The 13,872-nt window shown below is 42.1% G+C and overlaps 1 protein-coding gene across 2 annotated transcripts; it reads right to left on the bottom strand.

The window, feature by feature from the left end:
* Nucleotides 1-530: 530 nt before the first annotated feature.
* LOC311234203 (uncharacterized protein) lies at nucleotides 531-11,069 on the bottom strand. 2 transcript variants are annotated; one of them, XM_084321326.1, is made up of 6 exons: nucleotides 10,983-11,069; nucleotides 10,737-10,876; nucleotides 9,994-10,105; nucleotides 7,969-8,071; nucleotides 5,463-5,704; nucleotides 531-2,011 (listed from the first exon to the last, which is right to left on the bottom strand). In XM_084321326.1, exons 2-6 carry the CDS (start codon nucleotides 10,769-10,771, stop codon nucleotides 1,835-1,837), a joined length of 669 nt encoding a protein of 222 aa, XP_084177452.1. In that variant the 5' UTR covers nucleotides 10,772-10,876; nucleotides 10,983-11,069; the 3' UTR covers nucleotides 531-1,834. The 2 variants fall into 2 exon arrangements, with proteins under 2 accessions (XP_084177452.1, XP_084177453.1); XM_084321327.1 differs by having other exon boundaries at nucleotides 5,463-5,641.
* Between the last annotated feature and the right edge of the window lie 2,803 nt (nucleotides 11,070-13,872).

The raw sequence follows: 13,872 nt of genomic DNA, 5'->3' as shown, positions 1-13,872 counted from the left end.
CTCCCAAATCCAAAATTTTGTTATAAAAGACAAATTTGTGATGAAGGTACATTTTCTGTCTCAGAATGCCTAGTCACTCTCAAACAAAAAATTTCGATAGTTTGTTTCAAACTCTGAAATGATGTGGTTTCTCTCCAGTGTGGTTGCTTACACTTGATTAATTATAGGTAATTCTGGCAACCTAAATATTAAGAGAATAGTAAGTACATTTACCATAACAGATTGGTTTTTACTGCCTTAAAAAACGTGACTGCTTGTGAAACCCATTAACCTTGCTGTGTAAAAAGTATTTTTTTCTGGCTGAGGAATCCATTTTAAAAAGGGCTTGCCATAACTTGCTTTGGAGGATACTGAACGTTTTTCTAAGAAAACCTTTTTAACTACAATTTTCACATTCATGTTGTAGGGTATTTTCTTCCAGGACCTTTAGTTATTACCGTAACATGTGAGAAGATGTGCACATTTTATTTATAAAAACAAGTTTTCTTTTCAACTTTAAATTAGGCCTACTCAATTCACAACAAAACAAATGACCAGAGAAAACATTTAATCAATAAAAAATAAAAAAAATAAAAAGATGAATACATTTTTCAACATTCATCCACAACCAAAATGTGCAAGGGTTAATACAACATGGTGCCGATTTAAAGGTCAATAACCAGCCTAGCCACTAAAATTACTTCACAGACAGCTCTAAGTGTATCCCACTTACACAATTTTTGTTGTAATTAAATGTTTAGGTTTGTTCACCAATTGTTGCTAACTTTAAGTAAGCCAGTTCCTTCATGATTAAATAATGCACCTAGGCCTCCATAGGCAAACTGTTTTTTTTCACTATATGTCTTGTGTATGTATGTGACGAATAAACCTCTTGAATCTTGGTTTGCTAGCTCGTATCCTATTGTAAAGGCTATGGCAGCTTTGATTTTCACATGGATTTATTTTAATTAAACTAGTGTGGAGCAGCCACTGGTAGGCCCACTGATGCAAACTGCAAGCATGTCTCAAAGTGAGAAGATCATGGTTCTATGGACTTAAGGCCCTCCCATAGTCGAGCAGACTGTACACAGAGCAGACTCCGCGGAGGTCCGCGCGGACTCTTTGAGCTTTGATCTCAGTGGACAGCAGACCCACAGCAGAGTGCAAAGTGCGAAGCTCCTAATTTCTGACGCGCGGACGTCCGCTAAGATCAAAGCTCAAAGAGTCCGCGCAGACCTCCGCGGAGTCTGCTCTGTGTACAGTCTGCTCGACTATGGGAGGGCCTTTACAGTATAACAAGTAATTTTCAAACACTACTCTTCATGATCACTAAGGTAGCCATTTTGAAGGCATCTCAAAAACCCATTTATTCAAGGTATTGGTTGTTGCATGGCTGCCATCAGAGGGGTCCGGTTACACGAAAACATACACACTGAAGGTGCTCCCAAGCTCCTCATGACCTAAAGCATTATATAATTTCTACGAGATGAGACTTACAATACATCCAGTGATGTGAAGAGAGTAGCATCAAGCCACCATCAGCCAGCTGGCTTAGTACAGTTCACCATGACAAAACTGGCTAAATTAAGCATGTTCACTTGCAGAAATGATGTTTTCTCCATATTACCTCTGCTCCCAAAGCCATTTACCCTGGCCCCCGCAGGCAATCCTCCAGCCCTCACAGCTCCACTGTCTAACAGCAAGGATGTGGTACGCGACAAATTGACTGATAAACAAACACACACGCACAGCGCAGGGCTCCTCTAGAGGCGATTCGCTTTGCGAGAATCTAATTACCAATGTCCTCCAGCCAATGAGAATCAGTTATACACCCAGGCCATGGTATGCATCAGTTTTAACTGTATTCACAGGCGTTGTTTGACACAGCTGCTGCAAACTGCCAGTGAATGCCTGGACTCTGTGAGTTGAGGAAGTCCAAGCCTTTCTGGGTGCCGGTGGTGGAGAGGGAGCCACTGCTGTGGTTGTAGACCATCACAACGGTCTCACAGTTGCAAGCTTGGAGCTCCTGAATCTGCAAGCAACAAAATATGACACTGTTCAGTCCTCGTCCCATTGTTAAAGCGGTTATGAGTTGTGCATTTGACTATTTACAAAAGTATTATTATTATTATTATTATTATTATTATTATTATTATTATTATTATTATACATACACATCCATCCATTATACATATTAATTAGTGGTGGGACTCGATAAAAAAATTTAATCGAATTAATTCAAGACTTTATAGTTAATTAATCTAAATTAATCACATTTGAATTGCATATCAATATTTGATGAATTCAGATGAATTTTGGTATACAAGTGAATCAATGAATATACATTATACATACGTTTAAGCAGCAAAATTCTGTATTAGCTACTACACAGACCAACAGATCAATGCAATTTTTTAACAAAGTGCAGCAATTTTAGGAATAATATATAGCACAAAGGACCTTTTGTAAACTCAAGCACTTTTGAGGTAAAAGTAAAACGCAGTACTTTCAAGTACATTCCAAAACAGTTGACCATTGGGGAAAAAAAAAAAAAAAAAAAAAAACTTGCTTGATCTAATTTTTTTTTTATTATGAACAAACCAGACTAAGAAAAAAAGTAATTAGCGATTTATTATACTTTATACTTGTAGCACATGCATGAGTCTGGTCTCCTTTGAAAGGTAACATTCTTACACAATAAAGAAAAATCATCATGCGATTAAATGCAGTTTTTTTTTACTTTTAATTCTTTCTGTAGTTAATTAATCTAAATGAATGCGATAAAGTCCCAGCCCTAATATTAATACAAGTATTTATTATTGCAAACAGTACATTATATTCTATTATTTTCACTTAACCCAAGTGTCCTTTATCAATCATGTTTTTGTCTAGCCTTCTCTGCATCTTGTTGTTTTTAGCATAGTAGCCATTCATGTATCAAGTTCCACTTTTTGTCCAATATGGTGAATATTTGTAAAAAAAACTACCAATCAATAGAGGCCTTTCACAAAATGTTGAGAATTCGTCCTCCATGTTGGAAGAATATTGCTATGAGTTGATATTTGAGAAATATATCTGCAAAAATTTAAGAATTCAATGTCTTTGTACTGTACCCGCCAACCGTTCAGCGCCAATCACGAGAAAACTCGGGTTTTAATCGTTATTTCTTTTATTAGCTATATCCATTATTTTCATCCATCCAGCCTGATGTTATCATTGGGAATGGGTCTGAGCTCGCAAAAGGGCAAATACCGCCACCTTCCAGCTGGTATTGCACTCCATTAGAAATGTGGACCAGAGGTACGTATATAGCCGTGGCAAGTTGTTATTGTTTTATTCCATATTAATAACCGGATCAAGATCCCCGATGGGCTCTGCAGATCTACCCTCCTCTGTGGAATCGGCAACATGCAATACCGGCCAGATCCTCTTAGGGGCGCCATCGCTCCACTGCAGTATCATTGTGGGCGAATGGATTTTTTTTTACCTTCCAATGGAGGATCATATTACCCTGATCCGAAACGAACATCATGCACCGTGTATTACGTTTCGAATCGCAGATTTCACCATGGAATAAGAGGATTTATCATCAACCAATGGACATATCGATCTACCAGATGCCGATCGATAACGGGGAAATGCTGGAGGGTATCCCACGGGCTCATGGTAAGACCTTTATCACCTAATTTACAGCCGGATCGGACCTTGCTGTGCAACGCAAGCAGTCCATCAGAGAATATGACTAGTTACACGGACACTGTATTGGTAATCAATAATACTAATTGACGTCCCCCGCCGCCCCCCTTTCATCCATACATGCTTTGGGACAGCCTGGATCATATGCAGTTTGTGTTATTTCTTTAGCATATATAAAACGGAAATGCCGTTGAATATAATGTTAGTGGCCTTTAGCTCCATAACTAGCTTTCCAGAAAATAGATGAGACGAAATCTGCGATAAAGCTTATATTCACGGCGCTATAAAATGACAACCTACCGATGCATTTTTTTTCTTTAAGCCATTTTGAAGGGACGGTTTATGCACTCAATTGACAATGAGAATGGACAGATAGCAACACTATAAAGTATAGATATAGCTGTTACAAAACCCACGTTTGTTTACATTCCCCGGTCCTCTAGCCACTAATTAGACTAAGCCCATCGGTCGTCAAAGTGTTAATATTCTATTCAATGTCGGGCGGCTACGTGGCGTAGTGGGCAATGCGCTCGCCACGAAATGCTGGAAACGCTGGGCTCGTCAGTTCGAGCCCAGCGCTCCACATTTGCTTTCAGTTTAGCTGGTCGTCTGTACTAATACACATTGGCCGTATTAGGGGGTGGGAAACTGATGGGTGGGGATCGGGCGTTGTGGACAGCGACTCCTACATGTCGGTTGGTGCGCCTGCGCAGTAGAATCAGGAAGTGTCAGGGGCAGCGTGAGCCTCCCACGCGTTACTCCTCGCCACTGAGAGATCGAGCTGCGCAGGTGAAAAGATGCGACTGCTGTTACCTCAAGTACCGGAGGGGACTTGTGCTATGTATGACTTAGTCCACATTGCAGCCGGCTTGTGGGAGGCAAGAAACAGCGTCCGTGACAGGGGAGGGTTGAATTGGATGATACGAAATTGGGATGGGAGAAAATATAGAAAATGGGAGAAAAAGTGGATCAAAAAAAAAAAAAATATTCTATTCAATGTCATGGACCTGTATGTTGCCGGTAAAAGGCATACTGGGACCCTGAGGGTGCAGTACCGGCCAGATCCTGCTAGTAGGCAGTATCGAGAGTGCAATAAACCATGTTCCAGACCGGGTGTTACGTTTAAACCGCTCCGGGCGCAGTTTTTTAGTACAGGGAAGCCTAGGGCTTCACTCGATCGCATTGAATCGTTTTCGGGACAATCGATGCATGCGTTGTGCTGGATTATGTCGTGGACCAGATGGACATCAGATGGCGATCAAACAATTGGAATATTCTTTTTGGAATACACCTGACCACAGGTAAGGACTATCTGATGTCAATTTCAGCTTGATCCAACAATGTTTTCATACCGATCCAGCTGATCGGCGTGTGTTGTGGTAATAACGAATGCAGTTACTGGCAATCAAAGCGTCAGAAACTACCCCCCCCCCCCCCCCCACTTTCATGCATCATAATGCCTATTATAAACATTTGATTTGGAAATTGTAGCGTGTCCAGGGACGAAACACCAATGCTTTTAGTAGAATTCACGTTGCGCCCTATATCCAGCCACGGCATAACGTGTGAACGTATTCATGAAAAAATTTATTCTTTTTTGCATCTTGGACAGAAGATAGTTACTGTCAAATGACCATAGTATTGTATCCATAGCTATAATATAGAATATAGATATAGCTCTACAAACAATGTGACGCACTCCTATCTTTAACAGTGTGGCCTAGCTAGAACAGGATGAGGAATATCCTCTGCCCTGAATGAGTTAAGATACTTCTGCATTTACCCACCTTTTCATCAATATTCTGTAAAATGGTGGCTGCCGTGTCCTGCTGCCTGTCACGTTCCTGCTCTTCAAGAGGCAGATCCATTATTGCCCTATTTGTCTCCTCCTCCTCCTCCTCCTCCTCCTCCTCCTCCCCCTCAAGTGATTGGTCTTGGTCCTGAGCTGGGGCCTCCTCTTCCTGTCCTGCAGATTTCGCCTTTTTAGAAACACATTGTTCCGTCTTCTTTGCATGATGATGCATCAAACCTGGGATGAGTTAATGTATATTAAATTCAACTAAATCCCCCCCCCCCATTAAATTAAATTAAACATCTTATGCCGAAAACATTTATTCTTTGAAAGTACTTGAGTCTCAAATAGTAATAAATATTTAATAATGTTAGCAGATTTCCAAATCACCCCTGAAACAGACTGGAAGTGGGAGCAGAATGGCTGGATGTTTCTTTTTAAGATTCTATTGCAAATCTAATCTATTCGCTGCAAGTGAGTTTCAGTGTATTTCTATAGAGTCTGCATCTGGCACGCTGAGAAAATCGCCTGGGCATGGATTTGATCCCTAAAGGCGCTCCCATAGTCCAGCAGACTGTACACAGAGCAGACTCCGCGGATGTCCGCGCGGACTCTTGAGCTTTGATCTCAGCGGACAGCAGACCCACAGGTGCGACGCTCCTATTTTCTGAGGCGCGGACATCCGCGCCGCTGACTTGGTGTCACACAAAACGCTGCTCGGCGTTTTGGTTGACATCGAACTGCATTAAATGTGACACTGCGCGAGCGATTGGTGGCGCGAGGAGAGAGATGAGCCCGTGAAGCGCGCTCTCTCTCTCTCTCTCTCTCTCTCTCTCCCTCTCCCTCTCTCTCTCTCCCGCTGATAATGTTCCCTCTGATCTGCCAGTACAGTAGAACAGACAGAATTGTGGGAAATGTAGTAAAACTGGTGCGAGAAATGTAGGAAATAGACCGCGGACGTCCGCTGAGATCTGCTCGACTATGAAAGCTCAAAGAGCCGCGCGGACATCCGCGGAGTCTGCTCTGTGTACAGTCTGCTCGACTATGGGAGCACCTTAACCCTCCATGCGCTGTGTGCAGAGCTCCATCCCTAACCCTCCATGCACTGTGTGCAGAGCTCCATCCCTAACCCTCCATGCACTGTGTGCAGAGCTCCATCCCTAACCCTCCATGCACTGTGTGCAGAGCTCCATCCCTAACCCTCCATGCACTGTGTGCAGAGCTCCATCCCTAACCCTCCATGCACGGTGTGCAGAGCTCCATCCCTAACCCTCCATGCACTGTGTGCAGAGCTCCATCCCTAACCCTCCATGCGCTGTGTGCAGAGCTCCATCCCTAACCCTCCATGCGCTGTGTGCAGAGCTCCATCCCTAACCCTCCATGCGCTGTGTGCAGAGCTCCATCCCTAACCCTCCATGCGCTGTGTGCAGCGCTCCATCCCTAACCCTCCATCCCTAACCCTCCATCCCTAACCCTCCATGCACTTTTCTTTCAAAAGCCCAGGAAAATTAAATGCTCTAAGGCAGAATGTAGCCTATGCCACTGAGACTTCTTAGGTGTAAAGTGCTGTTGTAGCGTTATGATGTGTATGTTAGACAGTTAGTATGTTCTATGTATCTATGTCTATGTTTTCTATTTATATTATCTATTAAATCATCTATATCTATGTTCAACACAAATAGTGTACATTTTCTTAAGTGTTGAGGCATGTCATTAATCTTGACATTTACCCTGATTACAACTACACTGCAAAACATTTTAATCTTATCATATCTTGTATTTGGTACAATAAGTGAAATATTGAGTAGAATTATCTTATCCCACTGGCAGATAATTTAGCTTTTTTTCCTGATTTGTCAATGTAATCTTGTTTTAAGAAAACAAGGTTACCATTTTCTTAAAACAAGATTAAATTGACCAAAACCAAGAAAAATAAAATAGTTTTTTTTTATCTGCCAGTGGAATAAGATAATTAAAGATAATTCTACTCAATATTGGACTTATTGTACCAGATACAAGATATTTTCACTTGATAAGATTTCATTTTTTGCAGTCTACAAATATGCAGCTACCTGGGCCTCCAGAGCACTTCTAGTGTCAGCGGACACACCAAAAACATCCTAGCAAATTCACACGCACATGACTCCATGAACATGAATAACCTATCTTGAACAATTCTAAGGTAGTTTTAAGTTATTTCTCCGGCAGCGTGCGCCAATATGGATTCCGACGGCACGTGCACATGCACAAATATGGATTTCGGCAGCGTGTACGCAGCACAGCACCGCTGTTGATTTTTTTTTCAGGGGAAACACTGAAGAGAAATGTCTTTTTTTTTCTTCTTTTTTTACAGCCCAAGTACAATTTGATGGAATACCTCTTTAATTTGAGATTTGTGAAAAGCAAACACTGCAACACCCAGGAGTAGGCATCAGGACAGGAGTAGATCAGTTATTAGTTTTTACATCAGAAAATTAAGTAAAGTAAAAAGCACATCATACCTTTAACAGGACTTCTCGCCTTTTTTGTGGAAGCACATAACACCTTCCTCTTCGTCAGACCTTCTCCTACTTTTTTCTTTCGGTTCCTGTTGTATATCCAGACCTTACAGGGTGGGAGAGAGAAGGAACACACACCAGTGTTGATAGGTGCTTGACCGCGATGCACAAGCATGAAGGAAGGTAGTCGCACTCGTAGCCACGGTGCAAGAATAGTTTATTAAAGTAAAAAATGTTTACAACACTGCGGTCTTCTTCAGGGTATCAAACTTTACTGTGGAAAATACGTGATAGGGTTCAATGAAAATAGGTATTTATAAAGGAAATCAGATCATCAGAAGTAATGCACAAGTCTTCCCCTGTCAGACACTCTCCTAGGCCAGTCTGGCATGTAATTAGCTCCGTTAGCCTTTGTTTAAAGGGGACCTATGGCCTTTTCCTGCGTTTCCAGTGTTGGTCGTCCCAACACTGAGAACATTTTTTCAGATTTTTTCTCCCATCCCACTGTTAGTCGTTATGCCAATTCCCAACCCCCTTCCTGGTTGTTGCGCGCACCCCCCCCCCCCCCCCCCCTACTGTTGGTCGGGGAGGCGTGTATGCTTTCCCCAACGCAGTTGTGTTTCCGGGTTCCTCTGATTGGCCACTGACCTATGCCATTACGCCCACCTTTACAGCCTGAGACGCGCTGTGACGCGCTGTGAAGCACCAGCGGGGCGCGAGGCGGTGGTTTCTCCCAGGCTCCGTGCGCCTTGCTGCCGCCGGCTTGTCTCACATAACTCGGTCCAGCTCCAGCAGCAGCGGCCGTCTTCCGCCTGCGGTATCCTCCCTCCGAGGCGGCTCGTTCTTATTATTATCCCCCATTGTTCAGGTCGACATGGTCGCACAAACATGTAGGCGGCAGCAAGGCGCACAGAGGCGGGGAGAAACCACCGCCTCGCCCCGCTGGTGCTTCACAGCGCGTCTCAGGCGAGAGTGTAAAGGGGGGCGTAATAGCATAGGTCAGTGGCCAATCAGAGGAACCCGGAAACACAACTGCGTTGGGGAAAGCATACACACGTCCGGGAAGCCGGAGACTGTCACATGCTTTCCTCCGACGCATGTGCAGCCAGCCGGCAGCCAGCCTGGCAGCGCAGATTCTCACCGGGAGAGTGTAACGTGTGGGAGGTCGCACTACCTCTCTCCAGATCCTACCCTCGCTGAGCAGGCGCCCCGACCGAACTGTAGGGGTCGCTGTCCACAACGCCCAGGACCCACCCACGGCTCCCCTCCCCCTAACTCAGCCAAACGAGTTAGTATAGCGATCAGCCCGAGCCAAGGCAATGCTGACTCTCCGGGAGTCGAGACCGCAGCCTCTTGCATTGGTGACGAGCACAATCTCCGCTACGCCACCTGACCGCCCTCTGAGAACATTTTAAATATGTGCATTGTGCCTTTTCTGCAGATCAGTGCAACACGAAACCCTCCCTCTTGAAACGAGCCATTCAGAATTGCAGCCACAATCAAAGTAGTTAGGAATGCCTCATAGGTGCGTGCATGTGAAGAGATGGATAAATGCGAGTGTACAATGCTGGTAAATCTTCTCTACCTAAAGTTTAACCTAAAATATGTTTCAGACAACATTTTTAACTGCAACTATTATATACTATTGCTGGATCTTGAGTCATATCAGGATCTGCAATGTCTAGTCTGAAAGTTTGACCCGAGATTCGTTAAGACGGTACAGGCTCATGCACCAGTGCTAGATGGTGCAAGAGCGGCTCGCCTCCAATAGAGGTACGGAAGTGGAGTGAAAAAAATAATTGATGATCCTTTTGATTGACCAAATCCTTGAGGATTTATACAACCCCTATGATCATAAAGCAGAAGATTATAGCTCTGTAAGGGATTTAGTGGGGGGTGTTGTCACACAATGTTGTCTCTTCTTTCCCTCATCTTTTACCACTTCTGTCTTCACCGTCATGTCTAGAAAATATATTAAAGAGACAAGGGCGGGTTTTCCATTCTACTTAAAAATTTTGCATACTATACCTTTATTTGCTCATCCACAAGGCCTGTTGCCTCAGCAACTTGCTGGACTTTTTGTTTGTTCTCATCGGAGCTGTAATTATGCACCCCCTCTTCCCACATGGACTCAAGAATTCTGCAAATCAATGAAAGTATGAATAAATGCATTTGAAACACAACAGACAACATTTTCTTTAACAATGAATGTGCTCTGTGACTTGCCACGTTGGAATATGGAACAACTGGAATATTCATCTCTAGTTCTCACATTTCGATTGAAATGGTTTGCACATTAAACACTGTAAACATCTCCCCATTCTGGCACATAAATTAATAATTAAATTAAAATAGTCTACCTCGGAATATACATCCTGTTTATAAGCTGTAAAGTAAAAGAAAAAAAGGCTCACGTTTCACAATAATTCGCACTAGACTAGAGCACCCGCATGTCATTTTTCCAATCAGGTGCATTCCACATGGGGAAATGGGAAGTAAGAAGGGGATACATGCAACATGTAAACAACATTCATCTTGGACCGGCAAATGTATCATGATGGAATATAAAGTTATTTATTTATTCCGGTTTGGTGTTTCAACTTTTATTTGGAAAACACCAAACCGGAAGTTACTCTGAGCATTTTCGTATAGCTTGTTCTTCCTCTGCATTAGCAAGGAAACCCTAGCTTCCCCCCGATTCTACCGAGTTTGTTTTACTGAGCATTCACATCATTGCAGTTTTCCATTGATCAGACAGCGACTATACTTACTCTAATGTTTCACGACTGAGTGCTGATTTCGGCATTTTTCCTCAGTTTGTTGTGGCAACGCCAGCAGGGCTCTGCCTACTCCCGACTCCAACAGCGTCAGCGTCAACTAGTCGACGTCGCTAGAGGAAGAGGCGGGGACTCTGCAGACCGAGCAGCACGTTTTAAAATCAGGTCCTTGCGACACAAAACTCGGGTATTAGTGAAGACAAATCAATTTGCTGTAATAGTTTTGTGCATTATACACACCTGATAGGCTTGTCCACTGCATCATCCTGGTCAAGGGGGCTTACTGTGACCACAGTCCAGAGAAGGAGCACACAAGTATAACAATCTAGCAGGAATATAGCAGGATAGAGTCGACTAATCAAATCCATTCAAAATTCAAGTAGGCCCATCAATTGACCATTAGGTATACTCATCAATGCATGTAGTCCTTGGGTAGGCATAGGCTGGCAGTGCAACAGAAAAGGTAGGCCAAAAACAGGGCTTTAGTTTAAATATATATATATATTTATCTATTATATAAAAAATATTTTAAGGGCTTTGAATATAAGCTTATTCTTGTCAAACAAATGGGCCTACATTGACCTCAGAGTTGTATGCATTTTTAACACTATTTTCAGTAGCAGGTAATCTTTGCTACAACCCTAGGTTCCATTTATGATATACAACAAATAAAAAATACATGTTAACATAATATTTAACGTCTTTCTTTTTATCTCTATTTTATATTTCAAACATATAGTGTTGGGGAGAATACAACTTAACTACTCAAAATAATGTAGCGTGTCAAACTAAACTTACTTTCCAAAAGTAGTTCAGAGTGTGGAATTCTGATATTGTTACCTGGAGGTACAACTGAACTGACAACAAGTGTAGGTATGATTTAGGGGCCGGGCCTATCCTCACTTAGGCAGCTGGAGGATGTTTTAAGAAGAGCTAAATTTCTAGGAAAACATGTAGTTTGTAATTAACAAAGCTAACCCCAAACTACTGAAAAAGCTATTGAGATTTTAATGTAGTTAAACTACCACCCAACTACCTAAAATAGTAGTTAAATTTGTAATTGAACTACATACTACTCCATGAAACATACAATATAGGCCGTAATTATCCGTCTTTGGCCGTCTGTAATATAATAAGATTCTAATCTAAAGGGACCAACATTTATTTCCTAGCAACAGAATTCCAGTGAAAGTCTATAATAAATATATAAACAAAAACATAATAGTTGGCGTCTTATTACTGGATCTTGTAAACAAATCACAGTGGAAACAAATCACACATCATGCTTTTCCAGTGTTTTACCTACTTCACTGCAAAGAAATTAGGCATTTTCATCTGAAAGTGGTTACCAATGGTTACAGGCAGCCATGTTGAGAGAGTACACCACAAACATTCAGTACAAGGTCTCTATTGTAAATGCATTTTTAAGTATGTTACATGTTCTGTAAATCACTATTCACCCTGTTAGGTTTATTCAGAAAATAGCTGTCCCACTGTGCAGTCATGTTCAAGACAATGTCATTTTGTGGCCGCAAAGATGCAGTTTTATGATGTTGTTCCATTTCATTAGTTTCATTCCACCCTGTTTTTAAATCTATTGCCATGCCAATTGTGTCCTTTATACTGCATTTAGGGTGAGGTAAAGGGACGTTTTACAGGAGGATTATAGGTTTAGTTAACTAGACCAATTTTAAAAGCCACATTGTGAACACTAAATGACCGGATGTTAACCACTCGAGTGAATCACAACACAAACATGCTTATTCCATGTTATTTGTATGTGGTTACATTGATTTTACATGGTCCTCATCCCAAATGATTGAATATCTAACAAATAGCACCTAAACAGATTATTAAGGTTGAGCCCAATTATTACATTTAAATTAGATTTGGAGATGGGCTGTAGCCTGTATGCGGATGAGATGTTTGAGATCATTTGACATGATCTAGAAAGGTGCACTCAGTAAAGCGCAAATCTCCACCAGGCAGCAGCATAGATCAATGAAAGCATATCTCCTGCCATGAAGCAGGGCTGTAGTAAACCGTAAGTGACAAATGTTATTTTATTTTGGAAAAACCCCAACCGAGTGGCACTCAGGTTGCAAGCCATAGAATTATTTAGACGAAGCGTATCACTTTGCTCTGCCCCAGGGGTGCATTGGTGATTCCAAAGCTGGTTGCACTGTGTTTTAATGACGCCACGTGCATGCACGCTCCCGCGCATAAATGTTCCCTTGCGTGTGCACAGACTAAAGACAATGCCTAATTGCCTCTAGGAATGTAATGTAACACATTTCATTCACAAGTTGTGTGAATGTATCCGAGAACGTATTTGAACACACCTGACGACCTGCGCTATTGTTATGCAAAGTAGCCAGGTGGGTACTTGGCGAGTTGGCGCATCATTCGAGTGCAGCGCATTGCTGTGTGCACACGCGTGCACATCCGTGCATGTGCTTCTGCTCAGAGCCGGTTGCTCGGCGTGCAACCCCGTCCCATGAGCAACGCACCCCTGCTCTGCCCACTCGCCATCCACTTAGAATTCTTTCAAAATGCCTGCAAAACAGCAAAGATATTGGTTTGTGGGTGCCGACATGGGCCTAAGTTATAACATGAATGTACTTAATTCTGTCACAGAAAGCCAGATTCAATCCATATGTTGCATTAAACCTGAAGACATCATCCTCCACCTTTACTGGTTATTTAAATAGACTCCTCAAGCTAGAGGAAAGGTAATGGGGTCACCATAATCAATAGGCTTCTTCCTCTAGTGGTCATGAATAGGCACTGCAAATGTGAAAAGATTTGAACGAAAGGTATTCAAGATATAATAATTATAAAATTGATGAATGATGAATGTACAGTCAGTGCATCCGGAAAGTATTCATACCCCTTCACTTTGACCTTTTGTTATGTTACAGCCTTATTCCTAAATTGATTAAATACATTTTCCCCTCAACTCTACACACAATACGCCATAATCACAAAATGAAAAGCTTTAGAATTTTTGGCAAATGTATTAAAAATAAAAGAAGTAAATGCACATAATTATTCACACCCTTTGCCAGGACACTCAAAATTGAGTTCAGGTGCATCCTGTTTCCTCTGATCATCCTTGAGATGTTTCTAC

Source organism: Notolepis coatsorum (genome assembly GCF_963971535.1).
Source record: "Notolepis coatsorum genome assembly, chromosome: 9".
NCBI classification, from domain to species: domain Eukaryota; kingdom Metazoa; phylum Chordata; class Actinopteri; order Aulopiformes; family Paralepididae; genus Notolepis; species Notolepis coatsorum.
This window is presented reverse-complemented; position numbering and strand designations above follow the sequence as displayed.

Excerpts from the sequence above, each read along its gene's own strand:
- LOC311234203 (XM_084321326.1), bottom strand. The coding sequence starts at position 10,771 with ATGCCGAAATCAGCACTCAGTCGTGAAACATTAGA. Across the intron at positions 10,106-10,736 it reads CTCAGTCGTGAAACATTAGA|AATTCTTGAGTCCATGTGGG; the intron begins GTAAGTATAGTC and ends ATTGATTTGCAG. Across the intron at positions 2,012-5,462 it reads TACAGAATATTGATGAAAAG|ATTCAGGAGCTCCAAGCTTG; the intron begins GTGGGTAAATGC and ends TGTTGCTTGCAG.